Consider the following 15,691-nt stretch of genomic DNA (forward strand, 5'->3'; position numbering starts at 1 on the left):
GATTAGGATAAAAATGCTAAACAGATACGTAGGAACACTGGGCCCCACAGAGCACCCCCTCGGCTCGCCCGCCACCTCTTTAAGTGGCGCTTACTATACATATTTATCAGGGGCGCCCGAGGAAGTTCTGAGGCCATGCCGGGGGAAGTGTCCCCCGCCAGCGGTGGTGTCCGCCGTGGCTGTTTAAACTTAGCTCTGTGTGTCCAAGGAACGCCCCCAGTGCACCTTAGGAGCCAATTAGCATATGTGGAGCTAAATCAAATTGGTAAAAATAGTCAGGACTGACAGCAAAAAGAAGACCAGCACCACAAACATCAGGTACACAGCAGCAGAAGGATATCATTTGCACAAACCTGCTGATAGTTCCCCTTTAAATAGTGTCCTATAGTTTACATGTAGATATAGTAATTTAGAGACACGCAAGGTCACCACGACAGCAATAAGCAAGTATACACTGACACCCCAATTTGACAGGATGCCGACATATACAGTACATGACAGTCTAAAGTAAAATTTCACTATTGATTATTTTTGTAAAAACCTTTCCACTTTTCAAAAGTTACGAGTCTGTGTTCCATGGACTGCTTTGGTTCTGATTCCATAAGACTGCGTCTTATAAAACTGCTCCAGGGAACCGAAACAAGATTGTGATCTCTGAAGTTGGGTCAAGGACCCCTTGTTTAGCTAAAGGATAAGAAATCCCTGCAGTCTAATTATTGAAACAAACCAAGTAGAGGGACTGTGGTAGAATTCCTGTAATACGTCTTATAGCATTTATCTTAAAGACAATAGTGGTATTGCACAAAAAACTTGCGAAACTGAAACACAAAACAAAATATAGATAAATAGTAATTGACAAGGGTCTAAATTATGTAAGGGTATCCCCTGTGTGACCCTGCCTAATGCTAAGAGGAGACCCCCTGGTTCAGGCGTATACTGTTTCTGTGCGTTATAGTTTGCTAGCTCCTGTAAGTATCTGCATTGATTGCTGTACTTCTATATGCCGAGTGACGCGCTGTGGAGTGATAGCCGGAGTGGCTCTTCGATCTCAGCAACGCTAACGTTATGCACTGAGCAGCGTGCTTGCTTGGGTCCGTGGACAGTCTGGTTCATAGGGATAAAATCACGTCATTATGTTTAGAGCGTGTCATAGTCCACAGACAGAAACAGCATGCAGCTCTACCAATCACTCTGGAATCACATCACATCTTCCAACACCACAGGGTCTGGTTCACCATTAACCATTAGACAGGATTGTGGGCAGAAGGAGACATCTTCCCTGTACTCACACCGCCATCTCCACAATGGAACGTAAACATCATCACTCTTTATTAGATGAGGCCAGATTTCTATAATAACAGAGGCATATCCCCACAACTCTATATCAACATTCTTCATATTCCCTGAGGAAGTTGTCGCCATCGAATAAGGGAAAGCCATCTGCCATTCCTCTGTAGGCCAACTTTTCTCTCTTTCTGACCTTAAGATTGACTAATGACTGGATCTAATGACTGGATTAACCCACACCATTTTAGACTCCCTCCTGGCTTTTGGGGACGCCTGAACCAGAGGGTCTCCTCTTAGCATTAGGCAGGGTCAGGCAGAGGATACCCTTACATACTTTAGACCCTTGTCAAAAACTATCTATACTTTGTTTTGTGTTTCAGTTTCACGATGTTTTGTGCAATACCTCATTATCTTTATGTAAAATAAGGCGCTATGAGACGTACTATAAGCAAGAGTGTGACAAGAATAAGGAGCACATTTATCATTCTGCAATGTGTAATGTTAATTTTCCCACCACTGGGCGGCTGCTTTACACGAGTGGTCCGTGATGAAAACCGTGCACTTCTCTTCAAGTTTGGGCTAATTGCAGTTTGATAAATGTGCCGCTAACTGTACTGACGGATGATTCACGAGAGTCGGGTTTCGGTGATACCTGTAGACCTGCACTGTAGCTGCCATCTATAAAGAAACAGACTGATAAAAATTGCTTGGAGCTGCTCATACCAGCCAAACCAGAATCTCCTCCATATTATTTATCAGCAATGTAAGAAATGACCTCATCACATGACGCATAAAAAACAAAACAAAAAAAAACAGCAATAAACACAGTGGAGTCCATCATTCTGACAGATTAAATCCAGAGTAACTACCATGTGCAGCACAGACTACAGCTATAACGGCTGGGTGTGACTCTATATAAGGTCCTGGTAGGGGTAACGGGTATCTGGAGCCATGCTAACTGCATCCCTCAGTTGGAAATTTCCAGCTGTTTGACGTCACGTTATCCTGCTGGAATCTGCCCCAGGGGCGACAATCACCATGTATGCATGTTAATGATCTGCAGGAATGGAGCCATATCCAGATCGGCTGAGAGTGCCTCCATATGGCTGAGTGGCCCAGACAATGCCACAAGAACATCCCCCGACCAGAACGCTGCAACCACCAGCTTGTATTCTAGCAGCAGTGGCTGCCGGTCCAATCCCTATACTGCTGAAGCAGCCTATATTCTTCCAGCAATGGCTGCTGGGTGTTTGTTCTCTAATGTTACTTTCCTGACATGCCAACATCCATCCAATCCACAAAGGCAGGAAACGTGACACATCAGAGAAGACAACCCTTTATCGACCAACAGAGAAGACAACCCTTCACCAACCATCGGAGAAAACAACCCTTCATCAACCATCAGAGAAGACAACCGTTTATCGATCAACAGAGAAGACAACCGTTTATCGATCAACAGAGAAGACAACCCTTTATCGATCAACAGAGAAGACAACCCTTTATCGATCAACAGAGAAGACAACCCTTTATCGATCAACAGAGAAGACAACCCTTTATCGACCATCAGAGAAGACAACCCTTTATCGACCATCAGAGAAGACAACCCTTTATCGACCATCAGAGAAGACAACCCTTTATCGATCAACAGAATTGCAATCCTGATACTGCCGGGAATACTGGAGCCTTTTCTGCTGACGCAACATTGTTAGAGGTGCAGTGACCGTCTGCTCTGAAGCCCCATACACAATAGGGATCACTTATGTGGTAGATGCACATCTGGTAGCCCCGGGTCATTGTGGTGGTAAAATGCTCTACTGTAGTGACAAAATAATATGAATACACTGTATATATCAATCTTATTTGTTTTATTCCTTTATTAAAAACATGTAAAAGTGGTCACAGGTTTGACATTCAGCGGTCAGGACTCGCGGCTCCAGCTATCCACTCAGGCGCAGTAGTATCGTTATGACGCGTATACAGCTATGGTGCAGTCTCTGACCAGGGCTATAGTGGAAGCAGCCAAGTCCATCAGATCTCCCGTATTGTACCAGTTTTCGTGCCTTGAACTGATCTGGACAGGGAGGTTTCAATGGTTTGTCTGGGATTACAATAAAGTCAACTTATATTATGGGAACAGTCCAGCTCATCGCTCTTCCAGTGAATGCTGCAAAACCAGACATAGCCAAGAGCATGAGGGGGAAAAAGCCAGCCATTTACTCCAGAATTTCCCAACCTGATGCTTTCCAGCTGCTGCAAAACTACAATGCTGGGGAAGTGTAGTTTGCAACCGCTGCAAAGGTTGTACAAATGTAGCAACATTGCAGGTCTGCTTACTCATGGATGATGGGAGTTGTAGTCCTGCAACAGCAGGCAAGCCAGAGGTTGTTGGACAATGCTTTATAGTAATCCAGGACAAGCACTGTAACATGACACAACAATGAATCACAGCCAGAGCTGAAATCCTCCAATACTGATAAGAATCGCTCCTCACACCGTCCTCTATTTTTTGCTGTTTTTTTTTTTTTGCAGAGTTTGTCATGATGCTGTCATCCAGATAAGTGAGGAGCAAGGAAAGATGAAGGGCTGCGGAGACTGTGTGAGTGCTGCGGACACTCCTAAGGAGACTGTGCACGCTGAGGGCTACTATTAAAGTGCATACAATTTTCTAGTAAAATCTTTCCACATCTTTATAAATCCATTAAACACTTACAATGTAAAAATATTCATTTTCTTAAGTTAAAAAAGCAAAATCCTGCAAATGTGTCACAGAATCATTGGCTACAGAGGTTACAGGTGTCCTCAATCCTTCCATGGCGGAGAGAGTCGGGGGGCCACAGAGTAGACACCGCCCTCTAGTGGTCCATTCACAGTGCCTCAAGAGTCTGTAGTGGTTTCCATAGTGTTTTGGCATTCAGTGTCTAGAAGGTCAGGAGTCTCTGGTTGAATCACTTGTCAAAATACGGGAGGTAGAAAAACTGGAAACCATGTCGGCCTCTCACAGCACAGTAAATAAATATTACATGGTATACTGCAGGGAGGAAAACAAGGAGCATCAGCCACTGGTCCACAGCATGCCCACTACTATCCTGTATTATACTCCAGAGCTGCACTCTCTATTCAGCTGGTGGGGTCACTGTGTACATACATTACATTACTTATCCTGTACTGATCCTGAGTTACATCCTGCAATATACTCCAGAGCTGCACTCACTATTCTGCAGGTGGAGTCACCGTGTACATACATTACTGATCCTCAGTTACATCCTGCAATATACTCCAGAGCTGCACTCACTATTCTGCTGGTGGGGTCACTGTGTACATACATTACATTACTGATCCTCAGTTACATCCTGCAATATACTCCAGAGCTGCACTCACTATTCTGCTGGTGGGGTCACTGTGTACATACATTACGGATCCTGAGTTGCAACCTGTATTATACTCCAGAGCTGCACTCACTATTCTGCAGATGGAGTCAGCATGTCTACCATTACTGATCCTGAGTTACAGTACATCCTTTATTATCCTCCAGAGGTTAGACACACCCCTAACAATAAGCACCGTTGTGAATGCAGCTCTGGAGCTGTAAAGAAAAGACAGACCACTACAATGGCTCACCTCCTGGAATCAGCAATAGCAAACCAGGCACAAAAAAGATGGCGCTAGAGACGGCTGTGGATGAAGAGATGTGGATTAGTCATGATGCTGCAGTGTACATGGTGCAGACCCTATAGTAACCATATGGCTGTATACCTGGTGACGGGCTGACCTGTAGTCCCACACCGACAAACACAAACACTGGAGAGAGAAAATACAGGGTTAACAGCCCGGGCATAAACTGGGAGACATAGGATACGGAAACAACAGGGCTCACCCAGGCCAAGAAGCAGGAGGAGGAAGGACGAGAGGACAACCTTCTTATTCTTCTGTACAAGAGGATGTCTGGTCCAGCTGGAAAAGCAGTAACAGAGACATGAGGAGGGTGATAGTGATGTAGCAGAGTTCAGCGACACTCTGCATTATTTAGACACAGCATTTTACTACGCAGCCAGAGAAGCTGCCCCAGCCAGACATTGCCCCATGGTGAGGATCCATGGACGGCTGAGTCCGCCAGCGTGAGACAGGACGGTACACAGAAGGGCAGTTGTAGGGGTATACACAACGTCACATACACACGGACGATGCGGCACTTACCCAAAGCATTCCTGTGTGGATAACTGGGTGCTGTTACTAATCGTGCTGAACGAACACTGGGAGCTGCGAGAGGAAAGTGTCGGAAGACCCCTACAAGGAGAAGGATCAAAGTCACTGAACAGAGTACACCTCATTGTGACTATTTATTAGGGGCTCATTATATGTCCATTGATTGTTACGGGTGCCAGGAGGTGAGATCACAGCCCAATGGCGGCATGATGTAGCCATCAATACCCGTGACAGCCATGGGCCACCATGTGTGGATGGGGGAAGACAGAGCCAGAATATGCCCCAAGTCCTCTGAATGAAGAATGAGAAATTCTTCTTTATTTACCCCTTAACGCAATTAGACCTACTGGCCTGCCATGAAAAGGCGGGAGTTCCCACATCATGGCATACCGGTACACCATTATGCTCAGGGGCCCTATGAAGTGAGTGAGGAATGACTGCTATGAGCAGACGGGTCCTCACAGCTAATGACAGGAAGCAGCAATGGTGCTGCCGCCTGCCATTAATCCCTTAAACGCAAACGATTAGGTTTCAATGTGCTTCTGTCACTGTCTAATCAGGGTTCTAATAGTTTTCCCAGTCTGCCAGAGGTCTTGTACGTACCTCTGTGCAGTCAGCAAAGCGATGTTCTCATAGTCTTGCTCAGGCAGGTTCTATGGGAAGATCGCCGATAACACTGATCAATGCTATACAATTGCCTCAGGCAGACTCTAAGGGAAGATCGCTGATAACACCGATCAGCAGTGCTACACAGGCCTCAGGCAGACTCTATGGGAAGATCGCTGATAACACTGATCAGTGCTATACAGGCCTCAGGAAGACTCTATAGCTTTGACCAGTGTTCGCTATCTAATGATTGCCAGTAAGAGTCCCCTAGAGGGACTTAAAAAGAGAAAGCAAAAAATAAATGTAAAAACCCACGTTCCCAATTTACAAATGAAACGTGTAAAAATAAACATTATATTATTATATATCGTAGCCTGTGCAATGGTCCGAATGACGCCCCAACCAGCCCTATAGGTGCAAAAATAAAATGTTACGCCTTTTAGAGTGAGAAGGAAAATACGAAAACGCAAACATGAAAAATGGCGCCTGGTCATTAAGGCCAAAACAAGCTGCAGAGGTAAGGAAGGGGTTAATGGCCCCACGTGTAGTAGTGTCTCCTACCTTTCAACGTCTTTGATTTTCACGTCCGTTTCTTCATCATTTTCCAAGTTCTAGAAAAAAAGACAAAACAGTTTAAAGAGCAAAAGAACGCGTATGTGCGTAAATGTGAAGGAATGTGGTGAGAAGGAACGTAACGCAGACGCAGCTACAGATCAAGCTCAAAACATCCGCCACCGAGATGAAGAGAATACACTGCAAGTACGTAGGTTCTAGCGCCCCCTAGGAGTGAGGGAACTTAACAGGGTTCTCCAGCGGTAGAAAAACATGGCTGCTTTATTCCAGAGACAGCACAGCTCTTGTCTCCGGGTAAGGTATTGTTTGCATTTAAGCTCCATTCACTTCAATGCGGCCATGTTTTTCTACTATTGGAGAACCCTTTTAATAGAAATCCTGTCTCCAAAACAAATATGGATGTCATAAATGGATGCAAAGGAAAAAAAAAAAAAAAAGCTTGTCAAGTGCAACGCCGGCTCTGGAAGACAGTCTGCATACTCCACTGTCCCGGGTGAAGATCACAGGCTCAGCTTATATGCAGAGTTGTGTTTTCTTATATAAAACCCACCTTGTACTTGTGTCGATTCTGCTGTGTCTCAGTATCTCCCCCAAAATGCAGAGCCCCGAATCTGGGTCCTGTATCCTCCACAGACATCTCGAATGCATCATCAATAGTGAAGTTACCCATCAAACCTCAGGAACCACGCGGCTTCACCTGCAGAACAGAGCATGTAGTCACCTGTGCAGAGGGAGTCACCTTGTACTACAGACCAGCATAGAAAGGGGTCTGCTTATGCTGGTTTGTGATGACAACTACTGTACAGTATATAATAAATGTTCTTTTTTTGTTCAAAAATAAAAAGTGTGAATTTTTCCTCATGGAAAAAAAAAAAAAAAAGAAGTCCCCTGAAAATAAGACATAGCGCATCTTTGGGAGCAAAAAAATATAAGACACTGTCTTTTGGGAAACATGGTAGCTTTTGCCTTGGTTTCTGAAAAGTAAGATTTTGGTCCCATGTGACCAGAGCACCTTCCTCCATACATTAAGGGAGTCTCCCACAAGCCTTGGACAAACTCAGAATGAGGCAGTATAGACAGATCCTACATTCTCTGCTCGATGGAGTGTACAGTTACCGTGGCGGTATGGACAGATTGGGTGAATACTTTCACAAGGGTCTATATACTTATCCTGACAAGGTCCTGATACAGTAAGGGGCCATTCACACATGCATAACATACAGTCCGTACAGGACTATATACTAAAGACTGGCCCTCAGAAATTCCAAAATCATGATTCAGCTGTGTTGGATCAGTAGCTGGGATTTCCAAGGTCCGGTCTGCAGTATGTAGTCTTTTAAATATTTTTATTAATGACCTTGTAGAGGGGCTACAGAGTAGAATCAACATTTTTGCAGATGATACTAAACTGGGTAGAGTAATCAGCACAGAGGAGGATAATATCATATTATAAAGGGATTTGGAGAAGCTGGAGGCTTGGGCGGTGAAATGGCAGGTGATGTAAAATGTGGATAAATGTAAGGTTATGCATTTGGGCCGTAGAAATAATAAATACAGTTATGTGCTAAATAATAAAACACTGGGTAACACTGCTGCCGGGAAGGAGCTGGGGGATTGGTGGCCGGTAACCCCATCTATAGTGATCAGTGCCAGGCAGCAGCTGCCAAGGCTAATAAAATAATGGGATGCATCAAAAGAGGCCGAGATGCTAAAGATGAGAACATAGTTTTGCCTCTTTATAAATCACTGGTCAGACCACACATGGTATATACTGTGTACAGTTTTGGGCACTGGTATATGAGGACACAGCTGAACTGGAGTGGGTGCAGAGGAGGGCCACAAAGGTCATTAAGGGAATGGGTGGGTTACAGGACAGGTTCAACGCTTGGGGTTATTTACGCTAGAAAAAAGACGTCTTAGATGAGATCTGATCCCAATGTACAAATATATGAATGGAAAGTACAGAGATTTTTGTAGTGGTCTCCTTACTCCTAGGTCTGTAACCATGACAAGGGGGCATCCTCTACATCTAGACGAAAGAAGATTTCATCATCAGCATCAACGCGGGTTCTTTACTGTACGAGCGGTAAGACTGTGGAACTCTCTGCCACATGAGGTTATCATCGCCGATTCATTATATAAGTACAGGGGAGGCCTGGATGCTTTTCTTGAACAATATAATATTACAAGTTATGGGCATTAGATTCCGGTGATACGTTGATCCAGGGATTGTTCTGGTCGTCATTGGAGTCGGGAAGGAATTTTCTCCCTGTGATGGGGCAATTGTCATCTGCCTCATAGGCGGTTTTGCCCTTCCCTGGAATAACACAGTAGGGTTTCCCTAGGTTGAACCTGATAGACTCTTGTCCATGTGCACGGACTGTATATTGCGGAATAGTGAATGGCCCCTAAAGGCTCTTTTACACAAGCCAATCTCCCGCACAACAACAAAATGTATCTGCTACTGGTAAAAAAAAAAAAAAAAAAAAAGTGTTCTATACTAAACTGAGTGTGTGGATTGCAGATACGAAGTCAGAATTGTTGTAGTATGTCAGAATTGTCGTAATTTTGCCACGCAGAAGTAGGCCTACTTAAATTAAGCACTTGGAAAGCGTTGAAGAATTTAGAACAGAAGAAATTTTACTCCAATTACCTGCTCTACTTCACAGTTTTCGTAGAAAACAGTGTATGAAAATGTAATGGAATAAAATTTTAAAAAGTCTAATTTTTCAATGTAACAATCTTACTTGAACAAGGCCCGGTACAGATAAAAGTGCGTCAGGCGTTTGCGAACAGTCATGTTTTCCAGTTGCAAAAAAAACATCAGTAGTCCCCCATATCTGTTTTCCATTGTAGAAATATCGCAATGGAAGCGCTCTCCATGTTTGTCACTTACGTGTCCCAAATTGGGCGGGAAAAAGTCAAGATAGGGATGTAAGAAATGCATTTTCAATTACGTTTAGGAGCCAAGCTGTTCATATGCTGAAGGCACGCTGTCTACTAATTCAGGAAGTTTTCAGCTCGTCTGTTCCCAAGGAAGTTCTGCACTACTAGCACAGATGCATCACAAGCTGCACGTTCCCGAGGGTTGAGTTTTGGAAGTTCCAGAGGATTTTGTTCTCAATGTGCCATCATGCATTAGTTTCTTGATTTTGGGGCCAATAAACATCCCGGCCTTTGTTTTAGCCTCAGTTTTCAGTGTGCTCAACTTCCCCTTCAAATACTGGAAACCTTATCCATCACAATTACATCACAAGTACAATTTCAAATGTTTCATTAAACCAAGTTTAATGTGAAGTGGTGGAATATAGTGTTGAAGTGGATGGACCAGGGATTTGTGTTGCACATTGTACTGACTGTCTGCTCGACTCGGAGAGTCATCATGACTGGTCCTGGTGCGTATATCCACTGGAATATTCCCAATATATAGTGCACTATTATTATTATACCTGAATAGGCTTTGCACATCTAACTTAAAATTTAGTGTAACTTAGAAATTAGAGGTGTCAGGCAAATTATTAGTTCATATTTGGAGTCTGGTCGCTCATTTTAGTATATATAACATTTTCTCTCAGTAGAGAAATCATTGTTGTAAGGTGTTATCGGAAACAAAAGTTTGTAGGAACGTTAATTTGGCCAATAACGCAGATAACTGGCTAGTGTAAAAGTGTCAGCGATCTTTTGACTGGTGATAAATGTTATCGTTATCAGCTGCACATCTGTGTAAGCAGGAGATATGGGGCCAATAACAAAGAATGTTAATGGCCACTGCAAACAAGTGCCGAGAGGAGTGGAAGAAAGACAATAGGGGTAGTGGTGGTGGTGGCAGTAGTAGTAGTAGTAGTAGTAGAGACAATAGGGGTAGTGGTGGTGGTGGCAGTAGTAGTAGTAGTAGTAGTAGTAGAGACAATAGGGGTAGTGGTGGTGGTGGCAGTAGTAGTAGTAGTAGTAGTAGTAGAGACAATAGGGGTAGTGGTGGTGGTGGCAGTAGTAGTAGTAGTAGAGACAATAGGGGTAGTGGTGGTGGTGGCAGTAGTAGTAGTAGTAGAGACAATAGGGGTAGTGGTGGTGGTGGCAGTAGTAGTAGTAGTAGAGACAATAGGGGTAGTGGTGGTGGTGGCAGTAGTAGTAGTAGTAGAGACAATAGGGGTAGTGGTGGTGGTGGCAGTAGTAGTAGAGACAATAGGGGTAGTGGTGGTGGTGGCAGTAGTAGTAGAGACAATAGGGGTAGTGGTGGTGGTGGCAGTAGTAGTAGAGACAATAGGGGTAGTGGTGGTGGTGGTGGCAGTAGTAGTAGAGACAATAGGGGTAGTGGTGGTGGTGGCAGTAGTAGTAGAGACAATAGGGGTAGTGGTGGTGGTGGCAGTAGTAGTAGAGACAATAGGGGTATTGGTGGTGGTGGCAGTAGTAGTAGAGACAATAGGGGTAGTGGTGGTGGTGGCAGTAGTAGTAGAGACAATAGGGGTAGTGGTGGTGGTGGTGGCAGTAGTAGTAGAGACAATAGGGGTAGTGGTGGTGGTGGCAGTAGTAGTAGAGACAATAGGGGTAGTGGTGGTGGTGGTGGCAGTAGTAGTAGAGACAATAGGGGTAGTGGTGGTGGTGGTGGCAGTAGTAGTAGAGACAATAGGGGTAGTGGTGGTGGTGGTGGCAGTAGTAGTAGAGACAATAGGGGTAGTGGTGGTGGTGGTGGCAGTAGTAGTAGTAGTAGAGACAATAGGGGTAGTGGTGGTGGTGGCAGTAGTATCAGTAGAGACAATAGGGGTAGTGGTGGTGGTGGCAGTAGTAGTAGAGACAGCGAGGTGTTAGTGGAGACAGCGGGAGTGGTAGAAGTGGTGCCACCATTATAACAGTCATCCAAGTCTCAAGCTTTCTTATTCACAGTCCCTGAATCTTTAGGTAATTCAGACCAGCGACTCTACTCTTCGCTCGTCTTCATATACTACAGTTACCGTCTCACTGTGGTTTATGTTTTCAGCACTGCCCCATTCTGTACCCAAGGCCACAGTAAGATGTAGAGTCATGGGGTCAACACACCGGTGTCTCCTCTCACCCAGGATCATGTTAGACGTAACATCATGAGAGATACACACCGGTGTCTCCCACCACCCCAAGTCACAGTGCCCCTCACAGTGAGCTGTAACGCGTCGGGGTCTCCCCTCACAGTGAGCTGTAACGCGTCGGGTTCTCCCCTCACAGTGAGATGTAACAAGTTGGGGTCTCCCCTCACAGTGAGCTGTAACGCGTCGGGGTCTCCCCTCACAGTGAGCTGTAACGCGTCGGGGTCTCCCCTCACAGTGAGCTGTAACGCGTCGGGGTCTCCCCTCACAGTGAGCTGTAACGCGTCGGGGTCTCCCCTCACAGTGAGCTGTAACGCGTCGGGATCTCCCCTCACAGTGAGCTGTAACGCGTCGGGGTCTCCCCTCACAGTGAGATGTAACAAGTTGGGGTCTCCCCTGGAATTTTGCTGTGTCACAGGACAGTTCACACCATGAGGACATTACATCCTGGAGACGCCATTGAATAACATAGGAATCCTGTCAGCCCTTACAGGGCAGCACAGTCGTGGCCCCCTCACCCCCCCCCAGCACAGTCGTGGCCCCCTCACCCCCCCCCCAGCACAGTCGTGGCCCCCTCACCCCCCCCCCAGCACAGTCGTGGCCCCCTCACCCCCCCCCCAGCACAGTCGTGGCCCCCTCACCCCCCCCCAGCACAGTCGTGGCCCCCTCACCCCCCCCCAGCACAGTCGTGGCCCCCTCACCCCCCCCCAGCACAGTCGTGGCCCCCTCACCCCCCCCCAGCACAGTCGTGGCCCCCTCACCCCCCCCCAGCACAGTCCGTGGCCCCCCCCCCCCCAGCTCAGTCGTGGCCCCCTCACCCCCCCCCCAGCACAGTCGTGGCCCCCTCACCCCCCCCCCAGCACAGTCGTGGCCCCCTCACCCCCCCCCCAGCACAGTCGTGGCCCCCTCACCCCCCCCCCAGCACAGTCGTGGCCCCCTCACCCCCCCCCAGCACAGTCGTGGCCCCCTCACCCCCCCCCAGCACAGTCGTGGCCCCCTCACCCCCCCCCAGCACAGTCGTGGCCCCCTCACCCCCCCCCAGCACCGTCGTGGCCCCCTCACCCCCCCCCCAGCACAGTCGTGGCCCCCTCACCCCCCCCCAGCACAGTCGTGCCCCCTCACCCCCCCCCAGCACAGTCGTGGCCCCCTCACCCCCCCCCAGCACAGTCGTGGCCCCCTCACCCCCCCCCCCGCACAGTCGTGGCCCCCTCACCCCCCCCCAGCACAGTCGTGGCCCCCTTACCCCCCCCAGCACAGTCGTGGCCCCCTTACCCCCCCCCAGCACAGTCGTGGCCCCCTTACCCCCCCCCAGCACAGTCGTGGCCCCCTTACCCCCCCCCAGCACAGTCGTGGCCCCCTTACCCCCCCCCAGCACAGTCGTGGCCCCCTTACCCCCCCCCAGCACAGTTGTGGCCCCCTTACCCCCCCCAGCACAGTCGTGGCCCCCTTACCCCCCCCAGCACAGTCGTGGCCCCCTTACCCCCCCCCAGCACAGTCGTGGCCCCCTTACCCCCCCCAGCACAGTCGTGGCCCCCTTACCCCCCCCAGCACAGTCGTGGCCCCCTTACCCCCCCCAGCACAGTCGTGGCCCCCTTACCCCCCCCCAGCACAGTCGTGGCCCCCTTACCCCCCCCAGCACAGTCGTGGCCCCCTTACCCCCCCCAGCACAGTCGTGGCCCCCTTACCCCCCCAGCACAGTCGTGGCCCCCTTACCCCCCCCAGCACAGTCGTGGCCCCCTTACCCCCCCCAGCACAGTCGTGGCCCCCCTTACCCCCCCCAGCACAGTCGTGGCCCCCTTACCCCCCCCAGCACAGTCGTGGCCCCCTTACCCCCCCCAGCACAGTCGTGGCCCCCTTACCCCCCCCAGCACAGTCGTGGCCCCCTTACCCCCCCCCGCACAGTCGTGGCCCCCTTACCCCCCCCAGCACAGTTGTGGCCCCCTTACCCCCCCCAGCACAGTTGTGGCCCCCTTACCCCCCCCAGCACAGTTGTGGCCCCCTTACCCCCCCCAGCACAGTTGTGGCCCCCTTACCCCCCCCAGCACAGTTGTGGCCCCCTTACCCCCCCCAGCACAGTTGTGGCCCCCTTACCCCCCCCAGCACAGTTGTGGCCCCCTTACCCCCCCCAGCACAGTTGTGGCCCCCTTACCCCCCCCAGCACAGTTGTGGCCCCCTTACCCCCCCCAGCACAGTTGTGGCCCCCTTACCCCCCCCAGCACAGTTGTGGCCCCCTTACCCCCCCCAGCACAGTTGTGGCCCCCTTACCCCCCCCAGCACAGTTGTGGCCCCCTTACCCCCCCCCAGCACAGTTGTGGCCCCCTTACCCCCCCCAGCACAGTTGTGGCCCCCTTACCCCCCCCAGCACAGTTGTGGCCCCCTTACCCCCCCCAGCACAGTTGTGGCCCCCTTACCCCCCCCAGCACAGTTGTGGCCCCCTTACCCCCCCCAGCACAGTTGTGGCCCCCTTACCCCCCCCAGCACAGTTGTGGCCCCCTTACCCCCCCCAGCACAGTTGTGGCCCCCTTACCCCCCCCAGCACAGTTGTGGCCCCCTTACCCCCCCCCAGCACAGTTGTGGCCCCCTTACCCCCCCCAGCACAGTTGTGGCCCCCTTACCCCCCCCCCCAGCACAGTCGTGGCCCCCTTACCCCCCCCCAGCACAGTCGTGGCCCCCTTACCCCCCCCAGCACAGTCGTGGCCCCCTTACCCCCCCAGCACAGTTGTGGCCCCCTTACCCCCCCCCGCACAGTCGTGGCCCCCTTACCCCCCCCAGCACAGTCGTGGCCCCCTTACCCCCCCCAGCACAGTCGTGGCCCCCTTACCCCCCCAGCACAGTCGTGGCCCCCTTACCCCCCCAGCACAGTTGTGGCCCCCTCACCCCCCTGCACAGTTGTGGCCCCCTCACCCCCCTGCACAGTTGTGGCCCCCTTACCCCCCCCAGCACAGTTGTGGCCCCTCACCCACCTGCACAGTTGTGGCCCCTCACCCACCTGCACAGTTGTGGCCCCCTTACCCCCCCCCCCCCCCCCCCCCCAGCACAGTTGTGGCCCCCTCACCCCCCCCCCCCAGCACAGTTGTGGCCCCCTTACCCCCCCAGCACAGTTGTGGCCCCCTTACCCCCCCAGCACAGTTGTGGCCCCTCACCCACCTGCACAGTTGTGGCCCCCTTACCCCCCCCAGCACAGTTGTGGCCCCCTTACCCCCCCCAGCACAGTTGTGGCCCCCTTACCCCCCCCAGCACAGTTGTGGCCCCCTTACCCCCCCCAGCACAGTTGTGGCCCCTCACCCACCTGCACAGTTGTGGCCCCCTCACCCCCCTGCACAGTTGTGGCCCCTCACCCACCTGCACAGTTGTGGCCCCCTTACCCCCCCCAGCACAGTTGTGGCCCCTCACCCACCTGCACAGTTGTGGCCCCTCACCCACCTGCACAGTTGTGGCCCCCTTACCCCCCCCCCCCCCCCCCCCCCCCCCAGCACAGTTGTGGCCCCCTCACCCCCCCCCCCAGCACAGTTGTGGCCCCCTTACCCCCCCAGCACAGTTGTGGCCCCTCACCCACCTGCACAGTTGTGGCCCCCTTACCCCCCCCAGCACAGTTGTGGCCCCCTTACCCCCCCCAGCACAGTTGTGGCCCCCTTACCCCCCCCAGCACAGTTGTGGCCCCCTTACCCCCCCCAGCACAGTTGTGGCCCCCTTACCCCCCCCAGCACAGTTGTGGCCCCCTTACCCCCCCCCAGCACAGTTGTGGCCCCTCACCCACCTGCACAGTTGTGGCCCCCTTACCCCCCCCAGCACAGTTGTGGCCCCCTTACCCCCCCCAGCACAGTTGTGGCCCCCTTACCCCCCCAGCACAGTCGTGGCCCCCTCACCCACCAGCACAGTCGTGGCCCCCTCACCCACCTGCACAGTCGTGGCCCCTCACCCCCCAGCACAGTTGTGGCCCCCTCACCCCCCTGCACAGTTGTGGC

The 15,691-nt window shown here is 51.0% G+C and overlaps 1 protein-coding gene across 5 annotated transcripts in view; it reads right to left on the reverse strand.

Moving 5' to 3' along the window:
* TMEM134 (transmembrane protein 134) overlaps positions 1-15,691 on the reverse strand; it is a 34,105-nt gene that overhangs the window by 17,793 nt on the left and 621 nt on the right. For 2 of the 5 annotated variants that reach the window (XM_069979594.1, XM_069979591.1), the window contains exons 2-7: positions 7,220-7,366; positions 6,658-6,707; positions 5,482-5,571; positions 5,162-5,238; positions 5,041-5,085; positions 4,906-4,959 (exon numbers count right to left, since the gene is read on the reverse strand). In XM_069979594.1, coding sequence (XP_069835695.1) covers positions 4,906-4,959; positions 5,041-5,085; positions 5,162-5,238; positions 5,482-5,571; positions 6,658-6,707; positions 7,220-7,339 — 436 coding nt within the window. In that variant the 5' untranslated portion in view covers positions 7,340-7,366. The other 3 variants (XM_069979593.1, XM_069979592.1, XM_069979595.1) reach the window with 3 other exon arrangements.

This window comes from Dendropsophus ebraccatus, chromosome 8, assembly GCF_027789765.1.
Source record: "Dendropsophus ebraccatus isolate aDenEbr1 chromosome 8, aDenEbr1.pat, whole genome shotgun sequence".
In the NCBI taxonomy this organism is placed as follows: Eukaryota; Metazoa; Chordata; class Amphibia; order Anura; family Hylidae; genus Dendropsophus; species Dendropsophus ebraccatus.